General features: G+C 36.4%; 1 protein-coding gene across 1 annotated transcript in view; it reads left to right on the forward strand.

The window, feature by feature from the left end:
* rab11fip3 (RAB11 family interacting protein 3 (class II)) overlaps window positions 1-13,969 on the forward strand; it is a 73,178-nt gene that overhangs the window by 26,927 nt on the left and 32,282 nt on the right. The window contains 1 exon segment of the mRNA NM_001328521.1: window positions 879-1,048. Coding sequence (NP_001315450.1) covers window positions 879-1,048 — 170 coding nt within the window.

The raw sequence follows: 13,969 nt of genomic DNA on the forward strand, positions 1-13,969 counted from the left end.
AGTGGATGATTGACAGGTGAGTAGGCGGTCCTTCATTGTTGCCTGGAAAGCATCAGACAGATTAGCATTGACACATGTTTCTTTTATTTATTTTTTTACCATCATAATCATATTTTTTTTCAACCACATTTATATGAGTTGGATCAAATTGTTCCTTAAACATTCATCATAAACTAATTAACTTCAAGCTCATGTTTGCACTTTGGTGCTTATAAAGTGTGTATGAAACATTTCCCTTCAGAAGCCAAACGATCTGCTATTAACATTTGTTTACAGTTGAAGTTAGAATTATTAGCCCCATTTCTGTTTAACAGGAAGTTTTTTTCAACACATTTCTGACAATAATAGTTTTAATAACTCATTTCTAATAACTGATTTCTGTTTTACCAAGATGACAGCACATAATATTTGACTAGATATTTTTCAAGGTACTAGTATTCAGCTTAAAGTGACATTTAAATGCTTAATAAAGCAAGCTAGGGTAATTAAGCAAGTAATTGTAAAATGATGGTTTGTTGTGTAGACAATCGAATAAAATATTGCTTAAAGGGGTTATTTAATATTAACCTTAAAATGCTTTAAAAAAAAATTAAACTGCTTTTATTCTAGCTAAAATAAAAAATAAGACTTTCTCTAGAAGAAGAAATATTATAGGAAATGCTGTGAAAAATTTCTTGCTCTGTTGAACATCATTTGGGAAATATTTGGGAAAGAAAAAGAGGACTAATCATTTTGACTTCAACTGTATATGCTTTATATTCTCTCTGTCAGTTAGTTGTTTCCATTGCTTTATTATGAACTTCTGAGATGACGTAACTGTAAGCATAATGTCTCCAAGAGCAATAAAGGTTGTAATCAGTGTGTGTGTGTGTTTGCAGCAGGCGGAGGTCTCTGACAGCGCTTATCTGGGTTCAGAGAGTGCCTACAGCGAGTGTGAAACCTTCACAGACGAGGACACGACGGCTCTCGTCCATCCAGAGCTTCATGAAGATGTGGAGACAGACAGCGGCATTGAAAACACACTCACAGATGGAGACGACCGCAACAGGTAACAAACAACGTTAACAATACTAAAGTACACGTACAATAGAACTAAAATAGCTAAATCAATATTGAAACCTGAAATCTCAAATATAAAATTAAAAGCTAATTATTAAAAATACCGTAACAATACAGTTTGTTAAGATTTGTATCTGTTTCACAGTGAATATGGACAATATATTGATGCATCTTTTCAAGACAGTATTAAACATTTCTTCTCGTTAGCTTAAAAGTCTGGTTATGTTTTAGAATTAGAAAAACTAAATAATAATTATTATCAAAGTGAGATGTTGCTGAAATTATTAACCCCCTCTTGTGTAAAACCAATTAGATTTGTACAATAATCTCAAAGCATAAGATCCTATAGAGCAGGCATTCCCAAACTTTTTTTATTCCGGGACCCACCTAGGCAAGTAATTCAATCTCAAGAGCCACCATAATATTTTAATATGAAAAAATGGGTAAAAATTGCATCCATTCAAAGCAGTCAAAAATATATGGTGTGCGGCTTTTTGGATTTTGCGATTTGAAATGCACAAAATGAGGCTCGAAGTGCTTTTTGTGGGATGCTGGCTGTAACTGTGATATTTTTTTTGCTAAAAAAGGTACTCTTCGTTTTTTAGAAGAGAATACGATCAACCTTTGATCAAGCCCCTTGATTATGATCAAGCCCCGTCACATCGCAGTAAATTCCACTGCTGGTGTAGTCATAAGAAACTAAATCGCTTTTTGATCGACTACTACAAGCTGGGAAAAGGTCAGATAAATATGCCAATGCAATTAACGATATCGCTGAATAGATCTAATATTTATACATTTGCTTGAGGAAGGAATGATGGGGGTAGTTACATTACTATTACTATTTTCCATAACATCTATGCCCTTCCATAACATTAGCTGACGTTAAAACTAACAGATCGCACTATAGCTATTTATTAATTAGCAATATGTCAATGTTGGGATGTAAAAAATATTGGACAACAAATAGCTTCAAATGATAGAATACATAGCAAACATTAGAAAATATTGACAATAAAATAAAAGGTTTAGCCTATTAAAATCAATGGCCTATCCAGAAATTAAATAAAGCTTTAAAATCTATTAAACTTTTGATTGTATTTGCATATTGATTAAAGTTACTATAGTTATTTAGTGAAGAGCAGCAAATGAATCTCTCATTGTGTTTTGTTTGATAGGTGTTAATGTTAGAATGCAAAGACCTATAATGAAGCATTCGACTACTTTAGTAACTGTTTGTGCTCATTTAAGAGAAAATTAGTAGTGTTTAAAATAAAGCACGCAGGACGGAGCCAGAAAAAAAAATAAATAAAAAAACGAAAAAAAAAATAAATAAATAAGCACTTTTCCGACGGTCCCTTACTGAGAGCACCGCTCATCGGCTGAACATATGCTGCGTCCGAAACCGCATACTTCCATACTATATAGTACGCTAAAATCAGTATGCGAGCCGAGTAGTATGTCCGAATTCATAGAATTCGAAAATCAGTATGGGAGAAGTACCCGAATGACTTCCGGCGAGATTCAAGAGTGCGCATCCCATGCATGCTACGCTATCCCATGATGCCCTGCGAGCAAGTTCATGAACGGGAGTAAAGCGACGCAATTGACGCAGGTAGGTCACGTGACCATGACAAAATGGTGGATGTAGTACGTCCGAATTCTTTTCATACTTTTCACATTCATACTGTATAGAACGTACTTTTCTAACAGCCGAGTAGTACGTTTAAATTCTGATGCAGTACCTACTGAGTAGTAGGCAGTTTCGGACGCAGCCTTAGATTGCGAGGGCTCAAACGGAGCATTGCTCATAATGTTGAGCGAAAAAAAAAAAAGATAAAAAGACAGCTGTGAAACATAACCAGCTTTGTCTTTTTTTAGGAAACACACTTTAGATATTTTTAGGGTAAGAGGGTTTTGAGTTATTGCCGTCAATCGTACTGGTTTTGATTCACCGCAATGCAAATATAGCTGCAGCTATGTGACATTTCGCGACCCACCTTTGTTCACTGTGCGACCCACAGTTTGAAAACCCCTGCTATAGACCAGGAGTTGGCAAACTCAGCCCTGGAGGGCCGGTGTCCTGCATAGTTTAGCTGCAACACTAATCAAACACACCTAAACATGTTAATCAGTGTCTTTAAGATCACTAGAAATCTATAAGCAGGTGTGTTTGATTAGAGTTGGAGCTAAACTGTGCAGGACACCAGACCTGCAGGACCGAGTTCGCCCACCGCTGCTATAGACAGCATTCATTTAAAAGCGAGACTGTTGTTTTTCTGGTAAGTCTGTCAGGGTGTATTCATTTATGCTGGGAACTGTACACCATGATACTAAGATAATAACATGTCTTAAAACTGACTGTTGGCGCATAAAGCATGCCCTTTCAGTAGCCTTGAATGCATTAGCAGTAATCTCACAAAATAAAACAATTTCCTGATAATGTGTATCCTCTCAGGACACAGTGTTCTCAACCTGTTTTTTTCTCCAAGTCAATGTTTTAAGGCTCTACATTAGATACTGGCAACCTGTACATCTGCAGCAATAAGAAAAGTGTTTGTTTTTACTACATATTTTTCAAGAGTTCACACTTAGATACTGTTTGACAACTTGTTAGCAAGTTAGCAGGTTTGGCATGCTGTCCCGGGAGAGAACTCTGAGCTCAGAGATAGTTGAGCCCAGGGCTCCCGCCAAGTCCATAGAGCATGTGAGGGGAGTACGAGGTCAGTTGTTCTCGAGAGCTCCCCTCGGCAGAAGAGGAAAGAAGGAGAAGGGGTGGATGGGGAGTTTCTTCGGGAAAACGAAGATAAGGGAGTAGTTCTTAGCTAGGTTACTTATAGTGAGTTTGGATCAATCTGATTGGCTAGCTAATGAGTGTAGATGAGTGGCCAGCTGCAGTCAATCATATCACGTGCTCCTCTTGAAATTAGTTTGTGAAACGTGATTTATTAAAAAAGCATTTGAGGGCTCCAGACTAACATTCAGTCATTAATTTATTCATTTATTCATTTATTTTCCTTCGGATTAGTATCTATTTCAGAGGTCGCCACAGCAGACTGAACCACCAACTATTCCAGCATATGTTTTACATTGCTGATGCCCTTTCATTCGCAACCCAGTACTGAGAAACACCCATACAGACTTATTCACACATATTATATAGACTTCCATTCATTTTATACTGTCCAAACCGTATATTGTATTGCCCTCACCCCTCCCTACAACTAAACCCAACCATCACAGGAGACTGTGTGCAGCTTTACTCTCTGATTAAACCCATCCTGTGGGATTTATAAGCTTTTTGAGAAATGAGGACGTCACCAATGTCCTCATATTTCACATTTTTTTTTTGTAATACCTCTGTCATACCCATGTCATTATACAGATTTGTGTCCTGATATGTCACAAAAACACGTACACACACACACACACACACTAAGGCAAATTTAGTTCATTCAACTCGAACCAGCGACCTTATTGCTTTGAGGCGACAGTGCTAACCACTGTACCACCAGGCCTGTTGCTGCATCGTAAAAAACAGTTAGTGGACTTTACTTAAGAAATGTGAGTGAACCTGTTGCTTTAAATTGATCTAAATAAGCTGTTCATAATTAGGAATTTGCTTGAAATAACAGTAAAAACAACCAATTTTCACTTTTTTGTGAAATAAATGTGTCCTAATAGTGTTTTTAGCAGTGTGGGACTCATTTACGACTGTAGAAAACCTTTGGGACATGCTCCTCAACCTCTTTGATGCACGTATTGAAGGCCTACCACATGGTCCACAGCTGCACCCTATCACCCTAATCATCAACCCTTTAAATAGTGTGGCTTCAGTGCCACAGTCTTTCACTGCTCTGGACTCCTCATGTGGTGTTGTGGCTGCGTTTAGATAAACCAGTCTTTTACCATGTGGAGAGAATGTACTGGCATTGGTAAATAAAACTCAAAGAAATGGATCTTGCTTTAAGTGTTTTGACTGACACTCCATTGTGATACTCTCCCTGCGAGTCAGCATTACCTTTCTCGTTTCTTACAACGACTGTCAACAGCTCAAAAAATGTGTTTTGGTGTTTCATGACCCTTTAAAAACGCATTAAAATGATAAAACTTCACTCTATTATGGTTAAACTTAGCAGCGACTCTTCTGACCACTGTAGCTCATGGTCAATTATGATTCCAACTAGGGCTGCAACAAGGAATCGATTAAATCGATAAAAATTGATAAAAATCGATTACTAAAAGCGTTGGTAACGAATTTCATTATCGATTCGTTGTGTTGCGCGACATGGAGACGTTTGATTAAAAAAAGAAGACTTTAGTTCAGCGCGGAGCGGAGAAAACCCGCCCCTCTCCGTCTCTCGCGGACTGATACAGAGTTCAGCGCCTCAAGAGGACAGGGATGATGCGGAAGAATCACTACAGAATTCTACTTTTGTTCCGTTTTGAAGTGAGAACCGTAAAGTCCCTGGTGCTGGTTTCTTTGAGTCTGGCGCTGAGCCAGAGAAAGAGAGCGGGGTTAACCAGTTTAAGTTTTCGGTATTCCTGACACATTCAGTGATAGACGGCATTAAAACAAAAAACTCTTACCCAAATAAGATCTAAACTGTGTTTCCTACAAAAAGACAAAGCAGGTTATGTTTCACAGCTGTCTTTTTATTTTTTCGCTCGATATAACGAGCACTGCTGTGTTTAAGCAGTCGCAAGTGCTCTGAGCCAGGGAGAACTCGCACTGAGGAGAGCTCTCAGTTAGGGACCGTCGGAAAAGTGCTGCTTTATTTTTCGTTTTTTCTTTTCGAAAACAAAACCAACTTAACTCCGCTGAAAGCTGTGTCATATTATCACAATTATGCAGCGTTTTAACCGCCTAATACTTCATTTATGTTTTAGATATGTAAATACACACAAGTACTAGTAAAACAATACATTTAGTGTTTGTAAAACACACAAGAAAGTCTTACAATCCATTCAAATATAATTTGCCGATGTGTTTTATTCATATCAGATACACATTACGCGTAGTTAAAGTAACTATAAAGTTGAATATATGCTCCTCTAAGTTCACCAGCCTCTTGCATGTATTTTGGGAGTAACTTATAAATGTACCTGCTGAATCCTGCGTGTTCTGCTTTTATGAATGAGGCAGCGGCGGCAAGTAAACATGGAGACGTCCATCTCACGTTAAAAATCCCGATCACTTACACGTTTATGTGAATTGGAATATCAGGTAGTTGATGACATGATGAGCAAGTGTGTGAATGTTATCTTTTTTGAAGCCTTCATTTTTCCATCTGTATTCATGTGTAGCAGAAAACTTTTCTTTCTTAGTCATTTTGTCTCGTTTCCTGTTCAAATATCTAAAAAATCTTACATCAAGACCAGACGAGAAAAATGGCATGAGAAAACGAAGTGATGCTGTTTGATATCTTATTAAGATCATTTTTCTTACCCCATTGGCAAATAATTTTGCTTGTTTTGAGCAAACTATCACTTAATTTTGAGGTTAAGTGGTTTCTTATGCTATTTCATGTGTCTAGTATGTATCTTCATTTAAAAACATTTAGATATTTGGATTGAAAACAGTTTATTATTATTATTAGTATTAGAATTATTATTATTATTATTATTATTATAACAGCTCAGGCATGAGCTTTTTTGAATAAAGGGTTGGAAATTAAGGCTTTTGTTGTTTTGTTTATCCGATTAATCGAAAAAATAATCGACAGATTAATCGATTATTAAAATAATCGTTAGTTGCAGCCCTAATTCCAACTCAACATTGCATTTCTTGCGATGTGACTATTGCAGATGCGCACATTTCAATATCCATGCTGAAACCATATATTATACAGTCCCAATCTGTACCAAAATTTTATGGCAAAAAAATCCTGAAGTTTGCAGTGGTGTTCTGGACGCAAGCCTGTTTGTTTGTGTTTCTTTAAGAATCTGCTGACTAGACTTTTCCCAAGAGCCTCCAACATCAGCTCATCTGACCGAGGTGTTCCTGTTTCCTGTGTTATCGGTGTCAGTCTTTATTTTCCTGTCTCCCAGTTGGAGGAAGTGTGGAGTTTGCTCTTTCTGCTTTCCTGTGGCCCAGAGTTGATCCATCTTTCACTCTCCAGAGTCCGTTTCGGTCTCAATCTCATGCTCGCTTCTGTCATTGTTAAATATCCTGGCTTTCTGCCCTCGTGTGTTACTCTTGATTTAGCATTACTGCTGTGTCAGGATCCCGCTGACTCACAGACCTTCCCAAAACCTTGCTTTTAGAGTTCAGGAAAACGCATCATGTAATTCTACAATACCTCACAGATTTCCTCTAAAACTTCCGGTCTCGGATGTTAAGCGTCTCTTAGCAGTCAGGGTTTGTTTAGGATCCTCAGATTAGCATCTTCAGTTAAATGTGTTAATCACTATGTTTTTTTCCATTTCTACTCAGAATTTTGCAAATAAATAAATAAATAAATAAGGCAAGGGTATTATTTATTTCTATAGCACATTTCATACAAAATGGTAATTCAAAGTGCTTTACATAAATAAGAATAAAATGAACCCCCTGGTTTTTCATGCAAACAATCACTTAATTTTGAGGTTAAGTGATTTCTTATGCTATTTCATGTGTCTAGTATGTATATTCATTTAAAAACATTTGGATTGAAAACAGTTTATTATTATTATTATTATTAGTAGTAGTATTAGAATTATTATTATTATTATAACAGCTCAGGCATGAGCTTTTTTGAATTAAGGGTTGGAAATTAAGGCTTTTCTTGTTTTGTTTATCCGATTAATCGAAAAAATAATCGACAGATTAATCGATTATTAAAATAATCGTTAGTTGCAGCCCTAATTCCAACTCAACATTGCATTTTTTGCAATGTGACTATTGCACAAGTGCTTTACATAAACAAGAATAAAATGAACCCCCTGGTTTTTCATGTTTTCATGTTTTCATATATATATATATATATAAAACCAATATATATAAATATATATATATATATAATAAATATATATAATATAATATATATATATATAATATAATATAATATATATATAAAAAAATAAATATATATTAATAAAAAAATATATAATATAATATATATAATAAATATATATAATATATATATATATAATAAATATATATAAATAAAAAGTTATATATAATCTTATTTACCATATCAGGTAGGCTACTATGTTAGGTGTGCAGTCTGAAACACTAGCCATGTTTCCATCCAAAAATGCGAATGAACTTTATGTGCAAAACTGGATAATCGCATAAAAGACGTGCGAATAAAGCAGCGTTTCCGTCCAACGAGTCAAAGCAAACAAAATCGTCACTTCCTGATTACCTGTGCTCATATTATAAAGATATGGCGGGGGAAAATGTAATTTAATGCAGTGCTTCTTGTACAATCTGAGACCCACTTTATATTGGATATCACTCAGCCAGTGGAGATCGCTGATTTTTAAAGAAAACAGACCTTAAACGCGACAATTTTGCATTGGCATACAATTCGCCGGAAACGATTAACCCAGGTTACTGGCAAATTAAAAGTCCTATTAGCATGCTTCAGCATATACCCTATCCTGACACGCAGTGAACGGGCGTTTATTTCCCAAATGATGTTTAACAGAGCATGGACTTTTTTAATAGTATTTCCTATAATATTTTTTCTTCTGGAGAAAATCTTTTTTGTTTTATTTCGGCTAGAATAAAAGCAGTATTTAATTTTTTAAACACCATTTTAAGGTCAATATTATTAGCCCCTTTAAGCAATATTACTTTTTGATTGTCTACAGAACAAACCATCGTTATACAAAGATTTGCCTAATTTCTCTGACCTGAATAACTAACCTAAATAAACCTTTAAATGTTACTTTAAGCTTAAATTAGTTATTAAAAATATTATGGTTAGAAACGTGTTGAAAAAAATCTCTCTGTTAAACAGAAATTGCGGGAAAAATATACTGGGCACTGATAATTCAGGAGGGCTAATAATTCTGATTTCAACTGTATATTTATGGCTGGTTTCCACTGACTGGTACAGTACTGTATGGTACGGGTTGGTCACCTTTATCAGACTTACGTTTCCACTACCAAGGGTAGCCTTTTGGTGGGCGTTGTTCGACAGAGAGTTTAGGTCGACGTCATTCTCCCTCGAATAAATGTCTACAGTAAAGCTGTACAGGTCGTTCACAAATCATATATGAAGCACTTCTCACAGAACAGATGCTTTATACACATAAATACTTGTTTATAAATGTTTACTACTAACTTTTCTACTAACGTAAATTGATTATCAAATCAAATCACTTTTATTGTCAAAGTGATTTGATTTGAATTTTTTATTTGAAAATTAAATTATGTTAATGCTGTAGATTATAACTATTGATCAATGACAAAATAGCGAACTGTAACGTCTGCAATTATATAAAATAAATAAATAAATAAATGAACATATATAAACACAAACAGACCCTACAGAAGCACTACATACAGCAAACATTTAGTCCTTATTTAAATCCATAAACAACACGCAACATAGCCCACAATTAGTGCAAACTTCTCATCGGTGTCTATAATCTTTACTAGCACTTGTAAACTCTGTCAGAGAGTCATTCCGAGTTCATAATAGTCAAAAGGCGATGACAAACACAGCAGTTTATTCGTGATTCAAGCTGCTAAAACAATTTGGTCCTGTGTTTTGTCGGGCTTCTCCTTTGTTAGTGCTTAACACTCCCGTTTGTCCTTTTCTTTCTGAATGGATCACATGACGGAGACACTTCAATAATCATTCATTCATTCATTCATTTTCTTGTCGGCTTAGTCCCTTTATTAATCCGGGGTCGCCACAGCAAAATGAACCGCCAACTTATCCAGCAAGTTTTTTTTTTTTACGCAACGGATGCCCTTCCAGCCGCAACCCATCTCTGGGAAACATCCACACACACATTCACACACTATGGACAATATAGCTTACCCAAATCTCCTGTACCACATGTCTTTAAACTGTGGGGGAAACCGGAGCACCCGGAGGAAACCCACGCGAAGGCAGGGAGAACATGCAAACTCCACACAGTAACGCCAACTGAGCCGAGGTTCGACCCAGCGACCTTCTTGCTGTGAGGCAGCAGCACTACCTACTGTGCCACTGCCTCGCCACTTCAGTAATCAAGCACACGTTATTATCATCGCCCAAGAGGTTCGTTATATCAAATATAGAAGCGATCGCAAGCTCACGGAAGAAAGCTAAAACCTCTCACACTTTCAGAAGGCCTCGTAAAACAACAACAGAACACGGCAGATTTTGTTCTTCTTGGCTTTGTGTCTGGCTTTTTCGTCTGTACATCAAGACAGAGCTCGGGTCATCCATGGCTCGTTATTATATGCATATAGTTGTACGGTATAATGTTCGGCTGTGTATAAAAACATGGGGGTTCCTTTGTTTTCATTCTGGCTAGCTCAACACGAGCTCGTGACGTATCTCTGTAACCAATCAGCCTTCAGCTGCGCATGTAGCTCTGCCTTTTGGTACCCTTTCTCGTGTTTGGTACCCTTTTCGAAAGGGTGCTGAAAAAGTGGTACGGTTCTGTTTGGTATGCCTTTTGACAGTGGAAACGGCATAAAAGCGCACCGAACCGTACCGTACCACTCAGTGGAAACGAGGCATTACACACATTTATATAAGTACATTGAATGACATGCTCTATAATCTGCTGAGTTTCTGACTCCATGTGGGTCTACTGATTAGCTTTTCTTTCATTATTAGCAATTCCTCCGCAATATGTGTTTGAGTGTCAGTCGGACAGCATGTGCACATGGAGATTAAAGGGATTAAACAGATGTATGTTCTTACAGCGCAGGCTAGCACACACACTGGGTCACCGTTACTGAGCTCTAAATCAGATTAACACACACACACATCGCCGCACAGCCGTACGTTTGAAGCATATGTAGCAGGAGATTGATTCAGATTTAGTGGGTCACAAGTGTCCGGGAGGAATGTCCGGCGGATCGAAGTTTACCGGGGAATTTATGCTGCCTTGTATAAAACGTTTTGGAATAATTTGTTTGTTGATTGTTGGAGTTTAGTTTGCGTTGACACACTGTGTGCCCAGTTGCTCAGAATCGCCAACGAAAGACCGTATCGCTTTAAGATGCGGTCGCCGCCTTCACGAGTGATTTGTGTGAACAACCGTAACGTTACGGTCAAAAGAGGGTGAGTTTCTGACATGTTAACAGTCTGAGAATGAGTAGTATAGTGTATTAATGTTCTAAAGTTTGAAGATGTTGATATGTTTTATTTGTTTATTTATTTTTGGGTGAATTTAAGGCAGCATTTATTTAATAAAAAACACTAAAATCTTTCAATCTTATTGCACTTATATAAATGAGAAGTATTTTGTATTTAAATGTGTTTTCAATATATTTTTGTGACTAAAATGCTGAATTGTCTACCTTTACTCCAGTTTTCAGTGTCACATGATCCTGCTGAAATCATAATAATATGCTGAATTAATGATCTTTGATTAAAAAAGAGGAGGATATACAGTGCTCAGCATAAATAAATACATGAGTATTTTGAAAATGAATATTTTGCTCCGTTTCTCAGTGAATATAGGTCATATATTTTGGTGCATTTGGACAAAACAGATTTATTAAACATATACTGTATTTATTAAAATAATATCTTAGTCAATCTTTAGGAATCGAAAGATATAGATAATCTTCAAAATTCATGAGACATATTTTTGGGAAAAAATTACATCCTGCAAAATTTCAACAACATTTTATAAAATGTTTCTCTTGATTTATGCTCTTTAAAAACAAAACAAAAAAAACTTATTAATATTTTTCTCTAACATAAATGTGGGCTACTAATTTTGGACCATTATCTTAAGTTATTTTGTTAGATTAGCTTAGATTTTGCTTCATTAGTGATTAATCTAATGTATATGCACAGATATAATATTCTAAAGCTTCTTATAGAAAATATGAATCTGAATGAGAGATTTGTGAAGGGTGTACACATATATGCTGAGCACTGTATGACAAGAAGAGGAGATTAATGATTTTTTTCCTCTTTATTGAGAGTTTTCTAAAAACGAGGGATTTTTGATTAGTAAAAAGTTTAAAATAAAAACATTTGTCAAAAATATAATTATGTTACAATACAAATGTCTTTACTGTCATTTTTAATAAATGTAGTGCATTCTAGCTGAGTGCAAGTATTAATTTCTTAAAGGTGCCATATACTCTGCATTAGCTTGATAAGTTCAAATGTTCTCTTGATATCTACATAGTAGGTTTATGCATTCGTTTTGTAAAAAAATGTCCAGAAATGGTTTTGTAAGCTCATTTATTACTCAAACAAATACCCTTAGAATCAGAAGGTCCACAATTGACCATATGTGGATTGTGTTATGAATATTAATGAGCTCCGCTCTGACGTCCAGTTCTCTCTCTCTCACACACACTACATGATGTACACTGAACAGACAAATATAAACTAAATAAGAGTAACGTTAATTTATTTTGCTTATGAGATGTGGATAAAGGCTAAATTATTATTAAACTGACAATAGACACAGATAGAGATGTATCGCGTTGTATTTAAAAAGTTATAACATCGATGAAAACACAGCCAGGACGTAATATTATCTGCATGAACAGATACCAGTGGAGCTGAGAGATTGGACACAATTCAGCAGTCTACACATGTTTGTTGAAACATACGCTTCAAACATACTTAGTAAATTAAATATAAGCTTTTAAATAACTAATGGAGTGGAAACTATCATTGTTTTCTCACTAGAAAATGTTGCATATCAAACATAGCCTTAGGCGTGCATATTAATGATCTCAAAGCTACATATGAGTCTGTGTGCTTTTGATGACGTCAGGTCCGGATGAAGGACCTAAAGTAGTCATACATGCAAATGTGGAGGATGTGGCCCGTGAGACTCATCACAGTTTGTTTTGTCTTCTGATTGGCCTGTTGTCCACCGGGGTTTTACACTCTGGAACTTACATGATAATGCTCACAGTATGCCCATTTCCATTAACTAATCTCTTATTATTCTACTATGCCTTGGTATACCCAGATTTTCATTATATGGCACCTTTTAAAGGAAACCCAGCTTTTAATTAATATATGCATTAAAGTACTTTTAAAAAGAGGTCACCGAGTTCTCCAATGGCAGCACCGTTGTGCAGTGTGTAGCAAAATCTCCTCACAGCAAGAAGTTCGCTGGTTCAAGTCCATGCTGGGCTGGGTCAGTTGCCGTTTCTGTGTGAAGTTTGCACATTCTCCCCTTGTTTGCATGGGTGGTGCTCCGGTTTCTCCCACAAGTCCAAAGACATGCGCTATAGGTGAATTGGGTAAGCTAAATTGTCTGTGGTTTGTATGTGAATGAGTGTGTATGGGTGTTTCCCAGTGATGGGTTGCAGCTGGAAGGGCATCTGCTGCGTAAAACATATGCTGGATAAGTTGCGGGTTCATTCCGCTGTGGTGACCCCAGATTAATAAAGGGACTAAGCCGAAAAGAAAATGAATGAATGCATGAGTTCACCAATCAAATGCATGTACTTGGCAGTCAATCTGCAGTGCAAACACTTATCCAGTCAGCTGTTAATGAACTGGATATTTTTGCAATGTTTTATCATTAATGTCAAGTTTTTAGGGGACGTGCTCATGATCTCTGTCCTACTTTTCAGTGTAACCTTCAACACTTCTGAAAACACAGGCTTTTGTGCTGTTTTTGTGTGGGTTGTTTAGGTTTTGTGCTGGTCTTTGTTTAATCTAACTGGAATTCTTCAGATGTTTTGAGGGCTAGCAAGAGATTAGTGTATCATCAGATTACCCTCCTGAAGACAAACTGCTAACATTCTTCCTCACACACACAAACG

This window comes from Danio rerio, chromosome 24 (genome assembly GCF_049306965.1).
Source record: "Danio rerio strain Tuebingen ecotype United States chromosome 24, GRCz12tu, whole genome shotgun sequence".
In the NCBI taxonomy this organism is placed as follows: domain Eukaryota; kingdom Metazoa; phylum Chordata; class Actinopteri; order Cypriniformes; family Danionidae; genus Danio; species Danio rerio.